Source organism: Motacilla alba, chromosome 7, assembly GCF_015832195.1.
Source record: "Motacilla alba alba isolate MOTALB_02 chromosome 7, Motacilla_alba_V1.0_pri, whole genome shotgun sequence".
In the NCBI taxonomy this organism is placed as follows: domain Eukaryota; kingdom Metazoa; phylum Chordata; class Aves; order Passeriformes; family Motacillidae; genus Motacilla; species Motacilla alba.
Window position 1 is genome coordinate 14,123,309 of NC_052022.1, and position 18,646 is coordinate 14,141,954.

At 43.8% G+C, this 18,646-nt stretch overlaps 1 protein-coding gene across 28 annotated transcripts in view; it reads right to left on the reverse strand.

The window, feature by feature from the left end:
* Nucleotides 1-432: 432 nt before the first annotated feature.
* BIN1 (bridging integrator 1) overlaps nt 433-18,646 on the reverse strand; it is an 89,544-nt gene continuing 71,330 nt past the window's right edge. For 8 of the 28 annotated variants that reach the window (XM_038141860.1, XM_038141869.1, XM_038141866.1 and 5 more), the window contains 7 exons: nt 16,520-16,627; nt 14,895-14,918; nt 10,732-10,824; nt 9,840-9,950; nt 8,961-9,062; nt 7,696-7,746; nt 433-5,966 (listed from right to left, as the gene is read on the reverse strand). In XM_038141860.1, coding sequence (XP_037997788.1) covers nt 5,859-5,966; nt 7,696-7,746; nt 8,961-9,062; nt 9,840-9,950; nt 10,732-10,824; nt 14,895-14,918; nt 16,520-16,627 — 597 coding nt within the window. In that variant the 3' untranslated portion in view covers nt 433-5,858. The remainder of the gene's footprint in view (nt 5,967-7,695; nt 7,747-8,960; nt 9,063-9,839; nt 9,951-10,731; nt 10,825-14,894; nt 14,919-16,519; nt 16,628-18,646) is intronic. The other 20 variants (XM_038141877.1, XM_038141880.1, XM_038141881.1 and 17 more) reach the window with 7 other exon arrangements.

Here is an 18,646-nt window from a genome sequence, read left to right on the forward strand (position 1 = left end):
TGGGAAGTGAGCTCACACAGGTGTGGCAGCAGGCCAGAGGGAGCTGAGAAAAGTTTGGCCAGGTGGCACTGAGTTTCCTTGTGGTGTCATAGTCCCACCAACAGACCTGCCTTAGACGATGAAGGTCACATCACTTTGGGGTCAGTAGCTAATAAAAAGGAAAAGATCTCAAATTTTTCCTTACACTACTTTCATTTGGCGTCACGATCAACTGGAACAGAGATGGCTGCTACAAGAGCTTACCCTGCTGTTTTACGGACCAGCATCACCCTCTCCATCACATGTGATTGTAAGAACTCCCACTATTAAAGGTGCCTGGACACCAAACATCTATGAAGCTAATGACCTCTGCGGGAAGAAAAATGTCCTGAATTGTTTCAGCTTCTTAATATAAAGGTAGGGGGAAAAATAGAGAGAGAAACTGACGCAGGATTTAGGATGACACAAATTATATTTCTGAACATCACCAAGAAACAAGATGGGACAAATTCATCGAGTACTTGTGGAACTGGGTATCACAGCTCTAAATACAATGGGAATTGTTCAGCTTTGATTAAACAAAACAAAAATTAATTAAAAAAACCACTCAACCCCCAAACATGTTTCAGGTCATTGTGATTAAACTCAGAGACTGAATTAACAGAAGAAAAGAGATTGCTAATACACTGCCAAAGTCATTCCCACTTAATTCAGCTAAAGAGAAGCAATAAGCCCAGGACTGCGTCTGGCAAGTTTCAAGTAGGGACCCTCTACGTGAAATGCAGACTAGGGTCACAGTAGCAGAATAAGCTGCAAAAGGAGGTGAAGGAATTATAGCCATGGACACATCAAAGTACAAGCTTATACAGACCAGTCTTCACAGCTGTAGTTTCTCCATTTAGTTTCATAAGCAAAATTTCCAAAAGAGCCTTTTATTCTTAGCCCCATGTGTCAAGTAGACCAGATGGTTTGTGAGGGTGACACAATCCCACTCTGGGCACCACCCAGGACACCTTTCCATCAGGAATCATGCAAAAAGGTGTGAACCAGAGCATGCAAGCAGAGAGGTGTCTGCACCAGTACCAGGTGAGACAGTACCCGTGTGGCAAGGAGTAGCTTCCCTTTGGTGGCCCAGAGAAGAAAAGCTGTTGCTTGTTCTCCTGATATCAGCACTATCAAACTGCATTGTGTAGGATTTGTTGATGGACATGTTTGTGCATCTTCTGGCTTTGCACTTTTTGGCTGGTGGGACGTGCCTGATGCTGCCATCATCCTTAAAAAGGATGGGAGAGGCTGGGAGGTGAGAGGAGCTGGAGAATGGGGCCAGTGCTGAAATCAGAGGCGACTCTGTTAGATGCACACAATCCTGCCTTGTCTGTGGGAGATCCATAGGTCTTCCTAGAAAGGGCTGAGAGACACCTCTGCCCCCTTCAGAAAAAGACATTCACTGTTTTGGGGCACTGACTGCACAGCACCCAAAATACCTGTGGCAGAGCATTGCATCTGTCTGGCACAGAGCAGGAAACAGGGAGCTCTGAACTCAGTGCCACTGGCAGGCAAGAAGCACCTGTTATCAGAGTGAACATACACACCTTGGCCACTCATTTTTTGTTCTCAGCCCTACAGAGTTTCCCCCTGGAATTAAGAGGTGAGGGAGTCATCAACCCAAAATGAAAAAGATAATGAGTCATCCCTCCATCCTCCTCCACCTCCTTAGCCTTGGGACTTTTCCCTCCAAGAGGCTACTGCAAAACCTAACTGAACTGACATGCTAGTTCCAGGTAGAATTTGGAGCCCTCACTCCTGCTCCAAGTCCCCTTTGACCGGGGGCTGTCTGCCATGGCCACGGTCTTAGGATAGTGACACAGGAAAGGGTTCTGCAAGTGAACAAAGCTTCAGGGATTGTGGCACAATTCACACAAAGCACTACCAGCTTTGAGCAGTTCAAATGAACCTGCACAACCCCATTTACTGCCTCACCTCAACAGCCAAGCAAAACAAAGGTGATAAAAGCAGACAGCTGAGGAATTTCCATGGAAAATAGCACAGAGTATGTGGGAGTCTCACCTGGAACGCCATACTCTTCTTCACCCTGGGACTTTTCCTTAATTCTATCAAATAGATACATTACTGACACTGCTAAGATAGAAAAAGGGGTAAGAAACAATGCCTTATTTCTCATCAGTTGGGTAAATATTAATTCCCACTTCATATTAGGATTAGACTCAAACTGGAGTATCATAAATCTGTAAACAAACTGAAGCCAACAAAGCAAGAATGTCTTTTAAAGTCCAGCTACAAAACCAGTCAACGGCATGGGATGAGATGCTTTTATTTTTCACCCAGTAGAACAATCAAGTGGAAGATTACTTAATGGGGAAAACAGCAGCTTTGATGGGCCAGATACCAAGTAATCCCTGAAATGTGTCCAGTGTATCTGTCAGTGGAGCAGAACTGGGCTTCTTTGGGTTCTCTTCAGTGGATATTTGCAAAAAAATACAGTTTAGAGTTAACTGAAACCAGTTATCAGATTAAGAAAAAAGGCAAAGGCAAAAAGACTATTAAAACATTTTCTTTCAGCATTTTCTAAACAGAAGGTTTCACATTTTTGCTTCAAAGCAACTTGTTACAGCCCAAGACATAATGTTTGTTAAAATGCAAGCCTAGAAATTAATTTTTTATTTTGGTATGAAAGGATTTGTTTGTTTCAATTTTTCCCTTTTTCATTCCACTGAGAAAATGGAAAAAAAAAGTCTCAGGTCACCCTTACATTTTTTCTCAGATTTTTCAGTTCAGCCTGCAAACTGAAAAACCAGGAGGGCACAGCCTACTTGGGAGTTTACTGCCCCTCTTTCTATTTGAATCAGATCTAAACCAAAGAAAAGAGGAAGTTCATTTCACCAGGTAATACCAACCAGAATCAAGGTATTTAGGAGATGTAAAAACACTGAAAATGGGAGGAGCCATGGCTGTTTACAAGGGGCTGAACAACCCAGGAGACAGCTCTCCTGGCTCTAAAGAACACTGCCATCTACAAGTTTCCTGCTCTGCCATCCTACTTTCACATAAGGCAATTTATAAACTGTGGGTCTGATCCCGCATTTTCAGAACCTGACTGAGATATGCTGACACCACTTATCTGTGAGCAATGCAAGATCCAGGTAACCCACCCTAACCTGCTCTAAGCCAGGGGGCTTGGGGGTTCTGGGGCTGGGGGAAGCAAATGGAGAGAGACACAACACTCTCCCCACCAGCAACACTGGAGCATCACTCACGTGACCTGAAAACAACATCCCTTTTGTGCAAAGTGCTACCACTTCTGCAGGGACAATACAGTACTGGATAGTTGCTCTGCAAGCTCAATAAAATGAAAAGGCCTTACAAGGATCTTTGTTGGGACAGTCGTCTGGTTCAAGCACAGCAGAGGACAACAACAGCAAAAAAACCCCACAATAAATTAGGTATCAGTACAGCTTTCTAAATGGTCTAGAACAGTTACTACAAGACAAAAATCACAGCTCTGGTAACTTAGAATCTTGTCCTTTTTTTAAAAAAAAAAACAAAGCTATTATCCACAGGTTTTGCATAAAAATAAACATTTTAAGCTGACAGCATTATGTTAATTGGATCAACCCGCTTTTTTATATATATATATTTCTATGTATATTTAAATGTATATTTTTATATGAATAATCTTTAAAGGAGTAATGGGAGTCACAAATGCATAAAAATAGATATTTTGAAAAAAAAAAAGAGTAATAATAAAGACAACCCTGATGAAAAAGGAAAAAAAAAAGTCAAACAGGGCAGTATTCTAAAGCAACAGCTCACCATACCATAATTTGTGGAGTCCAGTCCTTCTGTATTGTGAGCAGTTACTCCTAAATACTATTGGGGTTTCTAACAGTGATGCAAAATAAATTCCTGCACATTTTTTTCTTTTAAAAAGGAGAAGATATTTGGGTATATAGGACAGATTTAATGCCTGTAAATAACTAGCATGGATCATCTCCCAAGCTGAAAGCAGGAGGAACTCCAACAATGCTCGCATCTATAAGAATATATTTTCTAATCAAAATCAGATCTGTTCCTCCAAACTAAGTTGTTTTGTTGTTTTTTTTTTAAACACAATTTTTGCCCTACAATGTTTTTCTGCTGTTTTACAAATAATCCAAACAGACTGGAGAAGGTGAGATTTTCAGTACTCTGTCAGCATTTGGTACAGTTTTGACAAAAGCCAACTCCTACCACTTTGGAAGATTATTTCAGAGTGATCCTGACCATGGCGTAACCTCACTGTTAAAAATCCCTTCAGGGCAAAACAATCACGGGGGGGAGGAGGAGAAGCTGTAAAAAATTAAAATAGCCTGACTTGCTTGCCAGCTGCATCAGTATTCAAGTAAAGTTTATAAAGTACCTTTGTGGGACTTTAGAGTCTTGGAGAGCCAGACTGGCTTATATTAACAAGTGTAATATGCACTTAGAATATGCCTTGTCATCTGCTTGTCTAAACTAAAAAAAAAAAAACAAAAAACAAAATTCAAAAACAAACAGAAGCAAAGGAAAGGTAAAAGAAAGGACTCAGCATCAGTATTAGACTGCAGAGTGTCTTCTTGACACTGACACTTTGATATTCTTGCCTTCCTTTCTAATGCATTACAATAGCATGAAGTCACACAGCCATTTTAAACGAGCATTTCAAGAGTCCAGTTTTCATAGAGGTTAACGTGATCATCAGCACAGCACTGGAGAAAGCTGATCTAACGATATTTCACTTACAGAACTCTTCAAAGGAAAATAAGAAATACAATTCCACAAAAAAACAACGCCAATGAAAAGCACAGAAAGTAATTTGTTTTTTATCAGTGTTTTCTCTTTGATATTCTTACAGAAAAAAAAAATCTTCACTTATCTCTGTCTTTAAAAGCAAATTTTCTAACCAGTAGATTTTAGAGCTATTTTCCATCTACATGAATCTAAGCTTTTCTGAAACCACCAAAAGGTTTGGGGTTTTTTGGGGGGGTAGGGGATGGGGATGTGTGTACTAGAGGATTCCCTCTCCTAAATTTCAGGCATCCAAATGGCATCTGTTTGTTTTGTCTTGTTTCTCCTCTTGAATTTGTCCATTCCCCTTTGAAAAACCTAAGGTCAACACTACTGTGAGAATTTAGGTGTCCGCATTTGAAAGAACTTTGGACTGAGCACAGCTTCACACATTTCACCTTCTTCATGCCCTTTCCAAGTAGTTTCTTCTATCTTTACATGTATAAAATCACAGTTTATGTAACATTGTTTTAAAGGAAGAAAATAAAACACACACACGCACACACATACATTGTAGTGGTGAACACTATACACTAATTTTTTTTTCAACAGCATAACAGAAAGTTTGGCCTACTGTAGGTTGAAGATGTAGGGAAGGCTGAATTTTTATGGTTGCCATGCAAGCCACCTTCAAGACAAAACAGATTAAACCACCCAAGAGCAAATGCAGCTTCTACTTTCAAGCCATTTGACAAATACTGCCTTTCCAGGAATCAGACTGACATCTGACAATTCAGTCAATGCAGTACTTGGAGAACCTCACTGAGTTGCTTCTGCATCAGTCCTTTGAATCCAAATGCTGTTTAAACCAAAGGGGAAGAGGGTATCTGAATTGCCATATTATTATTAATATGTATATATTTCAATAACACTTTGAATTTCAATTAACTTCTGAAACCTTGCCCTTTGAGAAGAACACACCCTTTAAGTTGACTTTTTTTTCAGGCTTCTATTCCTTCATAATTCTCTCTTCATTTCCATTCGTTGTTCTTTTTCAGTTATCTACCAGAAAACTTGCTTTCTTCCAGCAGAAATGCAGCTGGTGGGCTTGGACTTCACTGCACCCGTTCTGTGAAATTCTCAGGGAAAACCCCTCGGCATTGGTCAAGTTCCTTATGCTGGATCCAGTCAGACTCCTTCACACCCATCAGCCACCCTTCGTCCTGGAGGAGAAGACAGAGATCAGATGCTAAGGGACAGATGTGAGCAGGGATTTTTCTTACACAGTGCAGGCCAAGGAGGTGTCAAGACATTACCAAAGCCATGCTCCTATTTGGCTTGGAGAAAATCCAGGAGCACTATGGGGGAGAAGGAAAAAATGCTTTTGTTTCCTTTTAAACGGATTCAAGACTACATCCCACCAGAGTTCATACCAAAGCTCCCACCTGACCCAGATTGTGCAGACACAGTAAAAAATAAGCAAGTGTACCAGAAACATGTCATAATTTACACCCACTGAAACAGGAGGAATTCTGCCAAAAGAGACTCCAGATCTACAGGGTGGGAATCACCTATCTCACCCTTCACAATGCAAACATGAGGGGTCTAGAATTCTCCATAGCCATAAAAGAGACAGGCACCTCCAGCGTGTGTCCCATTCATCTCAGGGACAAGTCTTTGGAAAGGATGAAACAGCCCCAGGAGGTGCTCATCCCTGCTCCAGTCAGAGCACCCAAATGATTGGCATTTTAGAGGTGGTACAGGCAAAATAGGTCTTATATGCTATGCTGAAATCCTTATCTATGGTCATTGGGAGCTGAGGAACCCAACCCATCTTCCCAAAACTCAACAGTCTGTTTGGTTTGATGCAAGGCGAGGTAAGCAAAACTACCAAATTTTGGCTACACGTGATTTAGGTCTCTCAGTAAAGGTCTTCCCTAGCCTCCAACATCTATAAACACAGATGAATTTTCACTCAGGCAAAAGGAACCCTGCTTGGTAGAACCTGCTCATGAGCAAAACCAGACTTCCCACCCTCTGCCTGCAGGCTGCCGGGCAGCCTTTGAGCCATTGAGATTTCTGCTTCATCCTAGGCACGTGAGGGAGATATTCAAGGTGGGAGGGCTGCACTGGGCTTTCAGCTCAGGTGTACAACCACTCTATTCTCTGCTTGCCTTGGAGCTGCCACAGTGGAAGCTCCCCTTCCATGCACATCTACCACTCATTTGCAGTGGGGCAGCCTATGGGTTTAGAGTGCAGCAGGAGACACGAGAGCTGCACAGCTCCCAGAGCCTGCAGGCTCACTTAGCCCTGACTGCTGCCTTAGATTGGAACATTCAGGAAATGTCTCAGGAATTACATGAGATGGGAACCCATCTGCAGCAGCCAGCTGCAGGGGCTGTGGAAGGACTGACATGCCATAAATCAGGAAGACAAACAATGAGGCAGAAGACACTGGGCCCAAGTGTCTAGAAGGCAGCTCCCAGCTCACAGCACGTCAGGCACAAAAGCTCATCCATTTGCACACAGTGCTGTGCCATAGAGCATGCATGCATCACTCCCACCACATCCTGCTATGAAGGGTCTCCTCAGCTATAGGGATTAGACACCAGGATCCAGATGGGGCCTTAACAATTCTAAACCACATCACTTGAAGTACCAGCTTAGAAGAGTTGCTGCCCTTAACCCTTTCTTCTATCAAGAGAGATGAATCCAGGCCTGGGCATACCCACAAACTGAGACGTAAGCTGCAAGGTAGGGATGGGAATCAGTCTCTAGAATCCTAAGCTCCTTCCACTCACGTGTACAGTTCATGCACATGTTAACAGCCAGCAATTCCTGGCTGGGTATGGCTGAGGTTAGGGAAATGAGTTGTAGCACAGGATACACTGTAGAAGGGTTAGAGGGCTTCAGTGCAGCTACAGAGTCATGTTAGCAACACTCAGAGCTCACCCTCTGCAGCTTGGAGAGTCTCGAGTTCATGGCTGTTGCACCCACATCCAGCTAAAGTGCAAACACAGAGCGTTGAAAAACTCTGATCCAAAAATGCCATCTGCTCCACAAACGCCATCTCCTACCACAGAAACTGGGGGAGCTGACACTCATTTCCCATCCAGAAAGCTTTCTGAGAAAGAAATGTTCACAAATACTTGTGCAGGGCAGTCCCACCCAGTGGGGAGTCTCATCTCCAGAAGGAATCAGTGCCTGCTCCCCAAAAACCTCTCCTCCTCTAGCTGTGTGGGAACTGTTGGCATTTTATAGCTCCATTTCACAAACATCAGCATAATCTGCCTCCATAATTCACAAAGCCCACAGCTGGGCCACAAAGAGGATCCACATATTTCTGAGTTTCACCTTCCCTTTACCCTTTGCAGAATCCAGATGTTATCGGAACTTGGCCAAACCCAGAGCTGATGACTGCTCAATCGATTTGGAGAATTCTCTTTCTTTTCCAAATAGAAACCTAGAGATGTGAGCATTTATTTTATAAACTCACCACCTCTCTCAGTCAAAGTAGTAAAACTGCTGCAGATTTTCAGCTAAGTGCCCTCAAACACAGAAAGTAAGGAGGACTTACTCAAGGCTTCTAGCTCAAATTAAAGAAAAACATGACCAAGTAAATTCAGGTAGAAGATGGGCAGCAAGACTTGTTCTCTGGAGCTGAGACCTGCTCTAGCCTTTGATTCTGCTGCCATCTCCTGACCAAACACAGTCATTTGGAAACAGCCACTGCTGTGCTGAAGTGCAAGACATCATCCATCACCAGCTGCTTTCTCAGAGCTCCAACATTTCTTAAAAAAGAAAACATCATAAGGTATGAGTCACTTCTTTCAATGCCACAGTCTGTGCTGTAGTGGTCATAGGGAATGTGCATCATGTTTAGGGGCAGTGAGGAGGCAAACTATGGGCTCTGCTGGGCTCCCTAATCAAGAGAGCCACTGTATTGCCTCAAATGTTTTGACAGTGACAAGAACCCATGGCTACTCCACATGCTTTATGCAGGATAATGTCTCCACTTTCCAGTAACAAGCAGAGTCCTCCCCGCTGTTGCAAGAAGCCAATCTCAAGCTCAAGGACAACCAGCTCTCTTGCCAGCTCCCAGCCACAAACTAACGGCTCAGGATTCAGCCAGCCAACTGTTAGTGAAGAAAGAAGCAGCTCAGGAAAGCCCCTTGGCTCCACCTGGCCCATGCTCACACCCTGCCTCCCCCACTCACCTGCTCCTCAGGGTTCTCAAATGGAATCACAAGCACCACGTCCCCAGCCTTCAGCTGCAGCTCGTCAGTGTCGGTGGCCGTGTAGTCGTGCATGGCCTGGACCTGCAGGGACAGGAGAGCAGCACTTTGAGCAGCACAGCCTAAAATGCCACCTGAAACCACACTAAACGTTATGAGCCTCCTGGCATTCTTCAGGGTTTTGCCATTCTTCCGCTTTCAGCAGAACTCACAGAAAAAAAATGGGAATTACTAAAGGAGGGAAGTGTTCCTATAGTAAGATGCTGTAAATTCTCATTTTCAGGGCACGGTACATCTGTGCTTTCTGGTTACCACGATCCCCTATGGACATTAAATTTGTGGCTTATCTTCACCCAAAATCACTCCTTTGCTGCAAGTGATCTTTGGCATATTCAGAATACCCACCCAACTTCCCTGTCTAATCCTATACTTTTCTCTGTTAATTCTGACTTTCTAACTTCCCTGAACACAGAGTCCTCTGCTCCTGCTGGTGTTCTCAACTCTTCTCAATTTGTCAATTTTGCACCAAAGCTTAACTTTTCCTGTCAGGAGCACATTTTATCCACTATTCAGAGTCTGTGACCAACACAACCACACCACCAAGACAGAAACCACTCCAGCAGAGAGAACGGATTTTGCTGCACAGTAGAGCAAGACCTTTAGATGCTGATGCTCTTACATAATCCTTTGAAACATTTGGAATTGCATGAAGCTGTGCTGCTGGAGAAGAAGGTTTATCTCTCCTTCAACTTCTGTTCTGCCTTTCAATGTGGCCTAGCCCATGGCCATGCTGAGTGAAAGCACTACAGGGGAGAAAAAAACCTTCACTAGGAACTCAATGCTGCACAGCCACACACTCACCTTGAACAGAAATCCTGGGGGCATGTCAGCTCTCTCAGATGAAGCACCTCCTTCCACAGTGCCATTGACAGTTGCAGGGAAAGTTTCCACAACAACAGCAGGCAAAGAGCTCTGATAGGCAGTGGCAGCCAAGGAAGGGAAAAAAAGACATTGAGAAAAGAGAATCCAAAACTGAAGCTCCAAGTCCACCCTGAAGGATCCAGACCCCAACCATCCCATGGCTTCAGTGGGTTTTCCAAGCACACCAGTCAGCAGCAAGAACGCCCCAAGGGACAGCAGAGGCAGCAGCGAGAAGGCAGGAATGGTGACTGCTGTCTTTTTCTGCCTAAGGCTGCAGAAAGGCAGGGATGAGTTGTAGGTTTCCTGAGACCATAATGGCCAGCATTTCCCAGTTGCTGTGATCAGAATGCAATCTCATAGAGCCCTCCTGGAACAGACAACTCAAATGTGACAGCCTATAGGAACAAAGCTGCCATGAGTGGGACCTACCCCTGTCCCCTAAAAGGGCAGTAGTGTCACCAAAAAGGGAGGAAGCCTGGACATTCAGGAGACACAGCCAGAGCCCAGAGGACAGGGTAGGTAAAGTAAATGGCAAGCAAGAGGGAATCCAGCTGACAACACAGCTTAGGACAGCACAGGCTGCAGGCTGACTTCATAACATGGGTGAAGGGATATTTCTTTTACTGACTTTTCCAGCAGAACTTCTCCCTAAGCACTACAAAGACAAAATGCAACAACTAAGTCTGGTCCCTGAATAAGAGCATCGTAACTCCTCTGGTGGCAGAGATGTGTTTTTCCAAGCAGCTACACAGCTCTTCCCAGTCCAGCCTCCCACGTGTGCTGCGTGACAAAGGGATGGAGGAAAGGGATTGCTGTCCCTTGAGGTGTTTACCGATCCTGAGTCAGCTTCAGTTTTAGATGCTTCAGCTCCAGCTGCTGCTTCTGATCCAGCTGCTTCAGCTCCTGCACGGGCTGCTTCTGCAGGCTGCAATACAAAAGTCATCCCAATGGGAAGTTACTCTCATTCCAGCTACATGAGTGTGCAGCAAAGTGCAGCCCAGCCTGCCCAAGTGCTCTGTGCCACTGTCTGAGCCATCTGCTGACTAACAGGTGAGACACTGCAGGGTCTGGCTGCATATCTGTCTTCCCCTTTCTCTGGAAATCACAATGAAGTCAGAAACCCTCAACTCCAGCCATGCAGAAGGCAATACTTCAGAAGAAATCAATGAAACTCCAAAAATTCTGTGTGCCTCTTTCTCTTCATGATCTAAACTGTAGACCTACTATACACACAACAGTATCTATTATTAGATCTAGACTGCCTGCTTGTAAGAGAAAACAAGTTCTCTTGCATGCCAAAGAACAAGGATCTCTCCATAGTCTACTTCCAAGGATCAGCAACCACAGAATATTTAAGCACTCACCTACTCCCAGAAACAAGAGAGCATGGTAATGATATGAAATTTAGATATGAAATTTAGTCCAGACCCAGCATCAACATGACATTAGGACTGAATCAAACAGGACACTGAGCTAACTTTCACTCCCTTAAATTTCTGACAGGCCCAAGGAGTTGTGAATTTGGATTCTTTCGTGAATATTCTATTACTAAGAATTTTCTATGAATATTCCAGATGGGGTGTGCCACACATTTGTGTCAATGGAAAGTTTCTACTGCACAAAAGCTGCCACAACCAAAGATATCCACTATCACCCACAAATCACTGCTTGACAAAGACTGTTCTATAATGCCTGGGGACAGGGGTCTCTGTGCACAACAAAAGACCAACCAAACACCTATGACAGGCTTCCGGCAGTTCAAGTTTTTATTCTCCTTTATCTGGAGATTAACTCTTGTTGATCTCAGATTAACTCTTTTTTAACAGAAAATTAAAGATATTCATTTGCCCCTCCCAGAAATTGCAACAATGCAGGAAGTAGATTGGATCTGGCAGCACCAAGGCGGCAAATCAGCTCCTTGGGAGACTGGCCAGGCAGCATCAGGGAAGACTCCCAAGATTTCCCATTTTTAATACATGGGAATACCCAGCTTTAGCATGCCTACATGCCTCATACATTTAATAAACACATGTTGTCCCCCTTTAGCTGGGATAGTTGATTTTCTTCCTAATAGCTGGTATAGCGCTGTGTTTTGGATTTAGGATGAGAATAATGTTGCTAACACTGATGATGTAGTTGTTGCTGAGCAGCGCTTACACCAAGTCAAGGACTTTTCAGGTTCTCATGCTGCCCTGCCAGCAAGGAGGCTGGAGGGCACAAGGACAGGAAGGGACACAGCCAGGACAGCTGACCCCAACTGACAACAGGGAAATCCCAAATGCCATCATGCTCAGTGTATAAATGATGGGAAAAGCTGATCAGGCACCACTGCTCAGGAATGAGCTGGGCATCAGTCAGCTGGTGCTGAGCAACTGTTTTTCATTTGCCTCACTTGGGGATTTTTTGTTTCATTTATCTCTGTTATTTTTCTTTTCATTACAATTATTATTATTTTGTTTGAATTAAGAGGGTCTCATCTCAATCCATAAGCTTTATTATTTTTTATCCTTCCCACTTTCTCCTCCATCCCACCAATGGAAGGGAAATGAGTGAGTGATTGTGTAGTGTTTTGCTGCCAGTTGCAGTTAAATCAAGACACATGCACCCCTGCATACAATCATATTCAAAACAAGGCATTGTCCAGATTCCTTAATTTTGCAGTTCTTATAGTCCCAACCTTACAAAACCTCAGAATAAAGCAATCACCATGGTAAATCTCAAATGTACACCCATCTGGCTACTAGCCACACACTAGCACAGTGCTCCAAGCAGCATTCTAATAACAACAGCAATAATAAAGAAATAAACCCTTGATTTAATAAAAATCCATTACTTTACCTTCAGCTGCTCCAGTGGTGTCATCTAACATGCTTTCCTTCCCTATCACATCCTTCCTCATGTCTCCCAATCACCATGTCCACAGGCCTATACTGCCAGAAGACATTACAGAGAGCAGAGCTGTTCCCGTCCTACAGAGGATCTCCTCAGCAGCTTTGGTAGAGCAAAGGTAAATATATGCATATGAAATGCTACAAAGGATTCTCCTGTTTAATTGGATTCACTCCCAGGTTTTCATTTGGGTTCAGTGAAACTGGAACTGAGACAAATGCCAGGCCAGCTCTATCTGACCAAGCATGAGTTTTATATGGACAAGCGAAAAGGAGCTCAATGTGAGGGTGAGGGTTTGTTTTGTTTTTTAAAGCAGCTAATTTGCAAAAATAGTACGGAATAATCAGAGAAACTGGATCTAAATTAATCCCCTGAATTTCAACAAAGGGCATTTTCATGTCAACTATTAATTTTTCTATTTTATATACCTGTGGGGCATCCTGAGGCCTATAAAAGCATTTACAGTCATGGAAAGATAGTACAGGGAGAGGAAGAATTGCTCACTGCTGTTACGAGGTTTAAAAGCTCTGCTTATTCCAACAGCAGCATCATGCACACCAAATGCACATTTCCCAGTCTGCAGAACTCAACTTCCAACTCAACTCAAGCCAGCTCTGCTGCACTCAAGTTTCTATGCAGTTGTCAACTTCATGGCCTATGGGACTAAGGAACCCCAAAAAAACTCTCCTCTCATCAACAGCTAAGAACATTTTAACAAGAACACTTCAGAAGACTTGAAGAGGAAGGTTCCCCAGCTTTAGGAAGCTCTGCTCTCTGTGTATGGTACGCCAAGGTGAGAACTGGTACAGTGAGAACACCTTGACTAGTAGCATTTCCTGGTTGAGCAGATTCTCTTCTGGGTAAAATCAGTTTGCAGGAAGAGAGAAGTTGTCCAAAACACTTTTTACAGCCAACACTGTAAGCACAGCTCAATCAGATACAGTCGTACCTTACCCCTGCCCATTCACCTGAAAGGAATGAGATTTTTCCTAGCTAAACCAGTCTCTTCTTCCCTACAATGACAGATTGACAATGCACATACAGGGGAATGACAGATGTTAAACACTGATGGCTGATACAAGACACAGAGGAAACCTTCTTCCTTGACATCACCCAAGCTCATGTGAAGGACAGGAGTGGCCACAGTGAGTCCTTAGGCCAGCCTAAGTCATGTCCTTCTAAGTACACTCATTCTAGGGGGTGATCTGGCCCTTGGGAACAGGAAGGTTGGCAGGACTCAATTCCTCTGCATGAGCCAAGGCCACGAGCTTACTCAGTGAATACAGCCAGTTCCATCAGCAGGCCTGAGAACCCAGATCAAGCATTTTCTGTCCACACTGCTGGCTGCCAGTCCAGGGGGACTCAAAAGTAGCTGTGCTTGAAATACCTCTCAAGGGCTAATCTGCAGCAACCTGAGACCTGCCCAGGCCAGGCATGTAGACAGGGCATAAACGAGGGTCTGGTTTTTGTTCAGATGCAGGGCATGTGCAGGGTCTCCCTGTCAGCAAGCTCCAAAGCTGAGGTTGAGGCAGATGTCAGGCAAGTCTCGGGCCTGCAGTTAACTTCCAGTGGAGACACAGGAAGAGCAAATTCACATCAGCCTTTCTGACAACGATGGTTGATGAACAGCAAACATCACAGACAAATCCAGATGTGTACATATCTAATGGTACAGGCAGTAATGATGATAACATTTATGACAGCTGAGATATTTATGCATTGCACACAAGACCAACAGGACATAGGGAGTTTAGGAAATGCTGTGCTGCAGAGAGTGAGAATGATGCCACAGGTATTAAGTATGAGGTGAAGGTCACAGCATTATGCCAAGGGAAGGATGAGTGGGTTAGCAGGGAAAGGCAATGGCCATGTGCACTGGTAGAATGGTAAGTCTTAGAATGCCAGACTGACTTGCAAACACATGATTGGCCCTGGGGCTTCATACAAGGTGCATAAGTGGGTCCAGCAGCAGCACACAGAGCATCTTTGGTCTGGGGTGTGCAGCAAGGAGAAGCAGTGAAGGACAGGAGACAGGCATGTGAACAGAGCTGGCACTGGCATGTGAACAGTACATGATGAGAGACAAAAGCCATATGAATTTCTTACCTCCCATAAATCCCAAGGTAAAGACTAAGCATGTCAAAGAGCAACAAAAATAAAACATGTTTATACATGATTACTTCAGCGAGTACAAACATTACAGACACTGATCAGACTGAAGCAGACATACACATTCAACAGAACTTATCTCTGCATGTTTTGAAAATATCTGTTAGTACATTAATTTACACATCCCTGGGAATAGAAGATCTTTAAGGTCCCTTCCAACCCCTTAATGTTCTATGATTCTGTGGTGTCTTTGGATCAGTAGCAAAATACCTTAACCATTCTGCCATACTGCCCATCCTGCCATACTGCCCATCCTATAGGAAATAAATCTGTTTTGATAACTAGGTGGTTTTCACTATTTTTTGTGCTTTGGTTACCAGCAGAAATTCTTGATTTTTGACTCTCTTTTAATGACTTCTGAAGCTAACAATAATTAGGTTAGAACACTAAATATGCCATTGCTGAGCACTTTTGAAGAACCCGCTTAGTGTAATATTTGTTGCTTGCTGGAAGGATAACAATTCCATTTTAAGTCAAATTTATACTTGCATCCTATGTCAGTAAAACCAATTATCTGAGTTCTAACTGGTGATTTGGGAAAAAATAGTAATTAAAAAAATTTTTCCTGATATGTGGCTTGTCCTGAAGGTAAGCAGACACAAAATACCCATGGACCCACATAAAGTTCCAAAAAATGATAGCTTTGCCATATTGGTGTGTATCCAATTATGATAATAACTAGTATCTTGCAGATACAGTATTTTTATTTAGGGGTATCAAATACCTAATGTTTGATTGCTCTGACAAAAGAAGTCTTATTCCTACAAAAATCTGTGCCATACAGACCCACTTAACATGGTGATACTGGAGATGTACTATAAACAACCCAATTACGTTAATTACAAATAATTACAGATTTTAGTGGCATCCACAGGCAAAAAATAACCACTTTACACATATAAAATGGAAAACCTCAGTGAGGACAACAACCATATTCAGGATGCACTGCAAAGCCTCCAGTCATGTAGACATAACAAGAGGCACAGTTCCCTCTGCCTCTGACAGAGGACAGGACTAGGTACAGACCAGAACAGAATTAGGCATCTTCCCTTTTGATACCACACTGTGACAGGCAGGAAGCTGCTTCTCAACTATGAATGCAGGCTGTGTCATACACAGAAAAAAAAGGGCTTCACATCACTTGAATATCCATTTACAGCCTTATTCACCTTAAGTAACTGCATATTATCAACGTGTCTGTTAATTAAAAATCCATTTGAGAGCCATTTATAGCAGGAGCACAGAGCTCAGGCTGAATTCCCATCCACAGAGTAACAACTTTAATACATACAGCATACAGAGGATGCTGCTCTAGGGAGGGACATACATTAAATGGATCATCAGAGCAAAGCCCAAGCACCCCACAAACACCTAGTGCCTGACTGTGGCCAGGCCAGCAGCCACCTGATTATTCCTGAACTTGCACATCCAGCAGAGAAGACCAAGGTCCCCATGCTGGGCACCCACACCCAAGCCCAGCCACCCACAGCTCAGGTCCATGTTATTGTTCAGGTGGGCTCAAGTCAGTTATGAAGGGAGAAGGAATGGCGATATGAACCAACCTGGGAGGCGGGTGTGGGGGTCTTCCCCACAGTGGCATCTGGTTTAATGGGATCAAAATCCAGATCCAACAGGCTGGCTCCCTCCTGGAAGGGCCCAGGGGCATCAAACTTGGCAGCAGTGAGGGAGAAAAGTAGTATGAGCATTAGACACGCGCGTGTGCACGGTGGAGGGAGGGCATGTGATATCCCGGAGCTGAGGCTGCAAGCGCAGAAGAAATGGTGGCAGCGCAAACACTGGATGTGACTCCTGACTGCCTGGAGCCCACAATCCCAGGCAGCTCACATGGGGGCCCTGCAAACCAAATCTGAGCCTTTTCCACAGCACTCATTTATCTTCCCATCTGGCCGAATGAGCTGACATGGTGTGAGCACCTGATCTGCTGTGGTCAAAGGGATCACGGTCACTGACGAGTGAGAAGGGCTGCTCCTCTATGTGTATCTACTCCCCATAGCTCATCCAGCTGCCTTTACACTGACAGACCAACTTCCTGACCTACACATAAAAGAGCTCCCATCCATACAACCCATCTCAGGAAAAAAAATCCAGGCAGAATACCACTCAAACTGCTGGAAGGGAAGTCTGAGAGACCTCAGAGCTAACTCCCAAAGCTGCTAATTTCCTCCTACCCTCTGAGTCAGAAACACAAAATATGGCAGCTGACCCTAGCTAAGATATTTGAATTCCCCCCCCCCCCCCAACAAGGCAAAAATGTCATTTTCAATAGTTTTCATTTCTAGGCATCCCATAAACTTACACACGTAAGCCTTCTAAAAAGCATACAATTGAGAAACTTTGCTACTTTATTCACAGTCATCAGAATGACTCCCTTTGAGTGAATAATGCTCTGCCTAGAGACAGTGATCCCACGTTTGCTGATTATCATTAGTAAGAAGTCACTAAAAAGGACACAAATTATTAGCATTTAAGACTGGACTATCACTTTGGTGGTTTAGATTTGATCTAATCTCAAGATACTGCTTTCTACTCAGCTTCAGAGGAAGCTGCTGCCTCTGGGAAGTCAGGAAGATTTGCCCCTGTTTTCTATGACATCCCAGCTCACTGGCCCAACTGCTTCAGCTACCTTTTCAATAACACAAAATTTGGCAGGTTGGTCTCCACAGTTATATGAAAATCCCACAATGGAAAAGCTTCTGGAAAGTAGCAAGTGACACCATTTAAGCTAAGTCCTCTGAATACCACCGACATCACCATCATTTTCACCTCTTCTAATTTTCTCTTACCCAATTTTCTTACACATTTTTCTCTGCCTTATGAACATGTCTTTTTGATATCCAAAGGATGAGGACAAGGAACCAAGTTCTCTCATCTCACAATAATGAGCCCTGACCAGCATGCAAAAACCAACTAGCATTCTAGTAATTTGAGTATGTTCTTCCAGCACATCCAAGCCACCCATCAGAGAGGTTACAACCCCAATCTTTAGCTTTGTTTAGTAGTGAAACCTCAAAGGCTGCAGCCATGGAATAGTCTTACCTGTCATTCAAGACTTGAATGCAAGGGCTAACACTCCTTGCCTTTACCCAAATCTCCCACAAGACAGCTCACTGGAACTAAGACATCTGACAGGAACAGCCCTGGGCAACACACTGAGTGCCAAGGGCTGCTGAGCCCTCGAAGTGAAGATTGTTCTGGATACCAGAGTCCTCCCTCAGAATTACCATCTGGTCAAAAATCACAGCAGATCCCATCCTGGCTCAGAGCACTGATCAGGTACAGAAGAATATATCTAAGGGCTGGCATTCACATGGGAATACATGATAGAGACCATGGGGCAGACAGAGCTGTCCATTACAATACAGGAGAAGGAAGCACAGATGATGATAAAGAGTTGCTCAGCTGCCTGCAGTCCCCACCTTCCAACACTGATGCCAAATCATCTCTCCACTCCGCAAGTTTTATCTATTGCAATGCCAAATCTAACATGGACTTCCTTCCCCCCCCACTTCATCTCTGCCCCTCAGCAGCTGGGTGGAAGGTGGCAAACCAGAGGCAATGGAGCAGCGTGACGCAAGGAGAAATGAGGGAATGAGTCACAGATGAGCACTGATAGAGATATGATTTGTGCTTGAACAAGCATTTAGGGAATATATATATAATACACATGT